Source organism: Thalassophryne amazonica, chromosome 11 (genome assembly GCF_902500255.1).
Source record: "Thalassophryne amazonica chromosome 11, fThaAma1.1, whole genome shotgun sequence".
NCBI classification, from domain to species: Eukaryota; Metazoa; Chordata; class Actinopteri; order Batrachoidiformes; family Batrachoididae; genus Thalassophryne; species Thalassophryne amazonica.
The window spans coordinates 41,266,766-41,274,300 of NC_047113.1; the positions used below are offsets into that span (position 1 = coordinate 41,266,766).

At 40.4% G+C, this 7,535-nt stretch overlaps 1 protein-coding gene across 2 annotated transcripts; it reads left to right on the forward strand.

The window, feature by feature from the left end:
• Nucleotides 1–4,009: 4,009 nt before the first annotated feature.
• On the forward strand, nt 4,010–6,428 carry LOC117520764 (solute carrier family 25 member 53-like). Of its 2 annotated transcripts, none has more exons than XM_034182085.1 (2): nt 4,010–4,209; nt 4,452–6,428. In XM_034182085.1, the coding sequence occupies exons 1-2, from the start codon at nt 4,187–4,189 to the stop codon at nt 5,305–5,307; spliced, it is 879 nt and encodes a 292-aa protein (XP_034037976.1). In that variant the 5' UTR covers nt 4,010–4,186; the 3' UTR covers nt 5,308–6,428. The 2 variants fall into 2 exon arrangements, with proteins under 2 accessions (XP_034037976.1, XP_034037977.1); XM_034182086.1 differs by having other exon boundaries at nt 4,011–4,213.
• The last annotated feature ends 1,107 nt before the right edge of the window (nt 6,429–7,535 follow it).

Here is a 7,535-nt window from a genome sequence, read left to right on the forward strand (position 1 = left end):
GCAGGAGACGGTGAGAATCTAATGGCGCCAAACCAGAAATTTCACATAAACAACTTCAGCTCTTTATTTTATCCTGTTTACATCCAGATGATACAAGCATAACATGAAGCCAGATGATCAGAGGATGATCTCTGCATTTTTTTTTTTTTTCTTCATCTTGGCGGGACCACAGCCCGTGCGGGACCACAGCGATCGCTGGGCCATCTGGGGAAGAGGCATGCCAGCACAGAACGTCACAAAGGCTGCTGCACAGCTGGCTCGATCTTAAGTGCAATCTGTCTTAAGTACGATCTCTGTCTTAAGTGCGTGCTGGGATGTTTTCCTCTAAGAAGCACTGTCGGAAATATTATGATTTCAGTGTAACATCATTTAAAACATAAAAGAATGGAAATAGTCCATGCCACTGTCCAGCCTCAAAATCTGTGTCTCGGTAAATAATTTCAAATTGTTTTTTTTGTTTGTTTGTTTGTTTTTTCCTCTCTCCATAAAAGCCTCTGTGAAAGCTGGACCTTTTTCTTTTTTGAATGTATAGAGGGGTGCAAAATCTGAATCACAAGGACAAGGTGAGTCTTTCACACTCTGACGTGAATGCCCCCAGCCTGGTGATATTGTGACTTGGGAAATCAAACTTTTCAAATTGAAAATTATGCAGGGAAATGTGTCTGGAATGTCCCACATTTTAAATTGTCTTTTTGTACACTCCTCAAATGTTTATTGCACATTCTTAACATACAGTGTATCAATGAAACAAACATTTTAGATAAATTTAACTAATCAACAATTCTACAACAGAATCAGACCAGAAACGGTACTAAAAGATTTCCACTTTTAGCTTAGGGCTTCAGGATACAAGGTCAGATAGGACGCCGAGTGGAAGCGTGCACGGTGACAGTTCCCTATAGAACTTGATGTTCTGATTTCTAATCAGAACATCAGTTTGTCAAAACAATGTGACTTGCTTTTTTTGTATAGGAATAAAATTATTGTGCAGACTTAAGTTTAGCCTTTTGGCCCAGCCCTCCACAATATTTTCTTTCCCATTTGGCCCTTTGCAAGAAATAATTGCCCAACCCTGTCGTAGAAGCTCTTTCCACTGGATTCAAGAAAGCAAATGTGTGATTTTCCCCCCGCGGCCCTACACACACACATATTAATGTGTGTGTGGTGGTGGGGGGGGGGCTCCCTGACCAGTTATGCTTAGGGCCTCCAAAACCTTAGCAGCGGCCCTGATCATGATGCTTGCACCACCATACTTCACTGTCTTCACTGTGAACTGTGGCTTGAATTCAGAGTTTGGGAGTCGTCTCACAAACTGTCTGCGGCCCTTGGACCCAAAAAGAACAATTTTACTCATCAATCCACAAAATATTCCTCCATTTCTCTTTAGGCCAGTTGATGTGTTCTTGGCAAACTGTAACCTCTTCTGCACATGTCTTTTATTTAACAGAGGTACTTTGCAGGGGATTCTTGCAAATAAATTAGCTTCACACAGGCATCTTCTGTCACAGCATTTACAGGTAACTCCAGACTGTCTTTGATCATCCTGGAGCTGATCAATGGGTGACCCTTTGCCATTCTGGTTATTCTATCCATCCGTCCATTTTGATGGTTGTTTTCCATTTTCTTCCACGTGTCTTTTTTTTTGTCCATTTTTAAAGCATTGGAGATCAATGTACATGAACAGCCTATAATTTTTTGTACCTGTGTATAGGTTTTCCCCTCCTCAATCATCTTTTTAATCAAACTACGCTGTTCTTCTGAACAATGTCTTGAATGTCCCATTTTCCTCAGGTTTTCAAAGAAGCATGTTCAACAGGTGCTGGCTTCATCCTTAAATAGGCGACACCTGATTCACACCTGTTTGTTCCACAAAATTGACGAACTCACTGACTGAATTCCACACTACTATTATTGTGAACACCCCCTTTTCTACTTTTTTTTTTTTTTTTAACTAATATCCCAATTTCATAGCCTTAAGAGTGTGCATATCATGAATGTTTGGTCTTGTTGGATTTGTGAGAATCTACTCAATCTACTGGTACCTTGTTTCCCATGTAACAATAAGAAATATACTCAAAACCTGGATTAATTTTTTTTTTAGTCACATGGCACTACTATTATTCTGAACACTAAGGTGGTGGACTTCAGAAGATGGAAGACCTGTCCGAACCCAGTTACCATCAACTGAACAGAGGTGGACATCGAATACTACAAGTACCTGGGTATCCACATAGACAACAAACTGGACTGGACTGGTAACACAGCTGCTGTGTACAGGAAAAGTCAGAGCCGAGCGTACTTCCTCAGGAGGCTCAGATGTTTCATTGTCTGCAGAAAGTTGTTTTACCACTCGCTGGTCTCAAGCATCATCTACGGTGTAGTGTGCTGGGGCATCAGGCTAAAGGCAGCTGACACAAACACAACAAGCTCATCGGGAGAGTTGGCTCTGCCCTGGGGGTTGAGCTGGCGTCTGTGATGGTGTCGAGAGGTGGATGCTGAGGAAGCTGCTCACCATTCTGGACAACACCTCCCACCCTCTGGATGCCACACTGACATCCTGTCAGAGCACTTTCAGTCATTTACTGAGACCACTGAGGTGCACTACAGAACGCAACAGGAGGTCTTTACTATCTGTGGCAAACACACTGGATAATTCCTCCCCCTTCTACAGGATGAATGCATAATGAACAGTTATTCAGTTATGTGCAATATTGTCAAACATCTTGAGCAAATATCTTCCAGTCATTTTACATAAATTTTGTCATACTTATAGTTGACAACAAAAGATTGTTTACTGTTTATGTACGCTGTCCAAATAATTTCAGGATAAATAAAGTTGATCTTCATACCACTCCTTGTAGCATATTAACTCCATACAAAAATGATCAGGGGCGTTCTTGCCTCCGGAATTGAGAACCATCCCATTATGAGTACACAGTCAACAAACTGCTTGACATGACTCATCTGCTCAGATAGAATTATGTTCTTGTTGAACTGGAATATTTTACCACAACACAGAAATTTGGTTTCAATTACATTTGTGGATCAAAATTTTATACTCTCATGTCTGCACCAATGGGCTGACATCACCACGTGTGCAGAGGTAAGGATGTCCATTTGTTTGATATTTTAAATTGAACATCCAGCAGCAGCCATACGTGAGAATAGTAAGTCCCTTTGGCTGCTTCCTTGTTTTTCCACTTGGGGTCGCCAATACAGCCATACATGAGAATAACAAAGGAATAAAATAAACCTTTATGCTGATGATATATTGTGGTTTGTGCATTATCTTCCACCATTACATTACATTCTCATACATCGATGAATTTTCTTTTTAAACTGGCACTATAGCTCAAGTAGACTGTTCTATAGCCTGAGTTGCAAAACATGCAGATTCAGGGACAGCTTTTATCCAACCGTCATAAGACAAATACAAATCGATAGAAAAAACCCTGTAATATAGAATGTAGGATATAAAATACACTGAAGCAACTTTATTGTAGTAGCATATCCATATGTGCAATATCCCGTGCCCTTTACTGCATGTTGTGCATACACAGGTTAAAAAAAATTCTTTATAAAAACTTAATCACTATCACACACCTTGGACCGGTATTCTGTGTTTATCCATTCGTACAGTGCATCGATATTTCGTTCTGTGATGTTTTTTACTGAATGACAATAAAAACAAGTCCCAAGTCTATAAAATTTCCAGTGTAGCTTTATGTTGAAGAACATCACCAAAAAAGCTGCATCATACAGCGAACAGCATTATATTGCTCAAAATGAGAGAAAACTTCCAGTATTGTCCCGCTAATCTTTCCCTAAACAATATATGTGGCGTAACCTAGACATTGATTGACAGCTAAACGAACCAATCGATGCGCACCTGACGCCTTTGTCTGACCAATGACGATTGTCGAATGTGCGGCGCATAAAGCTGTGATGCAGGTTGTGTGTGTGTGATTGGATGCGGACACCGCACACTCAACCCGTGCGTTAGTCTCACCCGTGATGTGGATACGGGTTCTGTTACACCTTCGAGATTCGTTTCGATTTCTCTTTGACCCTGTATATTAATGCTTTGTACCTTCCGTTATTTCAGCGCTGTCTCGTGTTACCGAAGAAATTTTTTTTTTTTTTTTTTTTTTTTGCTGTTCTACGCAAAGGACAGTGTTGTGACGCTATGAACTGTACGAAGGAGAAACAGTAGGTACTTCTAATTTCAGTTTATTTTTGAATGAAAAAATGGATGTTCATGCTGCGTTTAGCCACAACACATTTCTTAAATAAGTAAATGCATTTTTTTAAATAAATAAATAAAATAGATGTAAAAGTGTTTGGAAGCCTTTTTTTTAGGTAGAATAATCATATGGCAGAAAACAGACAACAGTTCAGCTGACTTTGATTTAATTACAGTCATCCCCATGTTTTCTTTTTGCCTCATGCAGCATGGGGCGGGGTCCTGAACAACAAGAGGGCTTTAGGGTATATTTCCACAGCTACCTGCACGGGGGGACCACCAGCTTGTTGTCCACCATCATCGTCTTCCCTGTTTACAAAACTATTTTCCGTCAGCAAATCAACAGCATGCCAGTTCAGCAGACAGTGAGGGAGCTCCTCAAAGAGGGGCCCGTGAAGCTCTTTCGGGGGATGGCCCCACCTCTGCTGATGAAGACTTTGAATGGCACGCTGCTCTTTGGGCTCCAGGACACCCTCCAGCAACACTTGTCCAGATCATCCCCACATGTCACCGGCACCGCCGCCCTGCCAGCTGTAGCTGGATTTGGTGCCGGTATTGTGGAAGCTGTAGTCTTTACCCCATTTGAGCGAGTCCAGAATGTATTGCAGAATAGCCAAAACGACCGCCATCTACCTACCTTGAAGAGTATTTTAGTTTGGCTGAAGGCGCAGAGGCCAGCCTCAGGGTATTACAGAGCCTTCCTGCCCATCACAGCCCGCAACAGTTTAGGCAGCTGCCTTTACTTTGGTTTGAAGGGGCCAATGTGCGAAGTTGTGGCATGTCAGGGGCTTTCTCCATTGGCCTCGTCCTTCGTCTCTGGAACGCTGACCTCCATGGCAATCAGTTTGGCTCTGTACCCGCTGTCTGTGCTGGTGGCCAATATGCAGGCACAGGTGAGCGAGGAGGCAAAAGGAGTCCGGGTATGCTGGAGGATGCTGTGGGAATCCCGACAGCGGAGCTTGACTCTGCTGTACCGAGGGGGTTTGCTGGTTATTCTGAGGTCGTGCATCACATGGGGAATCGCCACTGCTATTTATGACAGGCAGGAGAGACGCTCAGGGTGAGGAAACACAGGGAGTCCAGTGATATGGAAGTGAACCCCCTTGTCACCTTATTCAACATGTTTCCATTAGTGTAGCATCAGTTCCAACCAGCAAAATAGAGACAAAAGACATCCACCCACTTACAACACACAGACAACCTCAGCTTTGTTTGTTGGACAACACTAATGAAAACCAGGTCTGTACAGAGACTGTATTTATTATAAACCAAATTTCTTTATACAGTCAAAGATGAACTAAAAGGTGCCTTGTGTTTTCATTTTATCATTGATATGAAGGATATGGATACGTTCAGATTTGGACAAGGATGCACAAAAGGGAACTTCTCTTTTGCCTCTATTGCAATCTCAACATATGCACTAGTCTGCTTTCGAAAGCTCAAGCATAGACGCCATCTGCAGGTTATTTCTTCTCAAAGCGAGTTAAAACTGTAAATGTGTTTTAGTGGCTTGTAATGAAGTGGGTTTTGTGATGTAGTAATGGTTACTTTGTTTTCAAAAAGACTAAAAAGTAACTATAAATCTCAAACGTACAGTCATTTGTGTGATGAAGAAGATCCACCTCTCACATCGTCAGTTGAAGTCTGAGTTTATGTCCTATCATTTAAGTTCAAGTGGTTCAAATTATACCAGTTTTCATTGATTTACACACAAAGTTAATATAGTTCTGATCTTGTGCTTGGTGTATTATTGTTTCAAACACAACTAAGATGCACTGTACGGTGATGTTAGAGAATCTTCCATAAAATTAATATAATACCAGTAGTAATACCAGTAGTACAGTAAAGTTTCATGTGATGCTTACCTCCCCAACTTCTTTTCTGCTGCCTTTTACGATTTACTTTTGATATTATTTGTAATTAAAGAAAAGGTCTTGGTTCTTTTAATGAAGTGATGATTTTTTTCTGGAATAGTTAACTTATGTGTCATGCACATTGTATCACACAGAAATATTGACATTTAGTTGAGATTTTCGTTTTGGTGCATCAAGTGGCATTTTTGTAATTCTGTGACCTTTAAAATATTTATAAAGGCAGTCTCAAAGTAGTCTCTTTATAAACTTTAATAAGGAAAGCTGTACTGTCACAGTCAACCTGTCATTTAATAAAACAAAGCTGTACTTCGGTTGATGGGCTGTTTTTTAATTACAAATTCATTTGTGTTCACATTGCAGAGCACATATATGTCCATCCTGTTTCTACCCACAAGTGTATCAAACACTTGCTGGCTGTTAAGGCATTTCCTCTACAGACCTGCAGTTAACACTTCACCGAAACTGCTGACATCTACACAGTTCAAACTCAAATAAACCACTGAGGATCCTGAGTGGGTTTCGGTACAGCCTGATCATTTTTCAATGTTTGTTCATTTTCTGTACCCGCTTTTTCCAATTCAGGGTCACACTGGGACGCTGGAGGTTATCCCAGCAGTTATCAGGTGAAAGGCAGGGTAAAACCTGTACAGGCCACCAATCTGAATTTGTAGTGTCTCACACTGAATGTGTAGCTGAAAAACACTAAAAAGCATTTATGCAATTTCCTCCAACAACTACTTTCTTTAAAAAGACCTATTTGGTCCTTGTAATCTTTTTTGTTCCTCCTGCAGTCATGCCATTAGTTCACTAGATGCGTACCATTTTACCTTAAAAACAAACTATTTGAATCTAATAGGATTTAGTAAAGCACTGTTGGCACTCAATCACAGGAATATGAAACTGTTGTGTTTCACCTCTATTCCTGTGTCATATTTAAGTGTACTTTGCTTAGGTCAGTTTTACTGATAGAGTTTTCTATATATTGTCAAGATTATTATCAAATATTAATGTCTTTGTCTTTACTTTGATTGTTAAAGCCTTTGATCTTATTTTTGATTCTGTTCTCTATTTTCCATATATACATATATGCATGTGTAAGAGTTCATGCACCATTATTCTTCTAAATAATCACTCATTGTCAAAGCAGAAATATAAACTGAACTGTTGAAGTAACATTTGTTCTTCTGCTTAATGAATGCGCAGACTGTTTTGCTAAAGCTATGTTTTTCTGAACACAGATTAATATTTCGGCCTTGAGCAGAGAATAACACAGCCTGTACACTAGTTCAAGGCTGGTGCTGTAATGTCTCAATTTGGAGAACAATTATCTGTCTGAGCAAGACTGCAGGGCACCTTCCAGGTGCAAAGTGATACAAATATGAATTGACTGAAGAAACGCAGCTGTGCCTTGTATATTG

What these genes read in the sequence shown, in the direction of transcription:
- LOC117520764 (XM_034182085.1), top strand. Translation starts at nt 4,187, where the DNA reads ATGAACTGTACGAAGGAGAAACA. An exon ending in AACTGTACGAAGGAGAAACA is followed by an intron (nt 4,210 to 4,451) that starts GTAGGTACTTCT and finishes TGCCTCATGCAG; the next exon opens with CATGGGGCGGGGTCCTGAAC.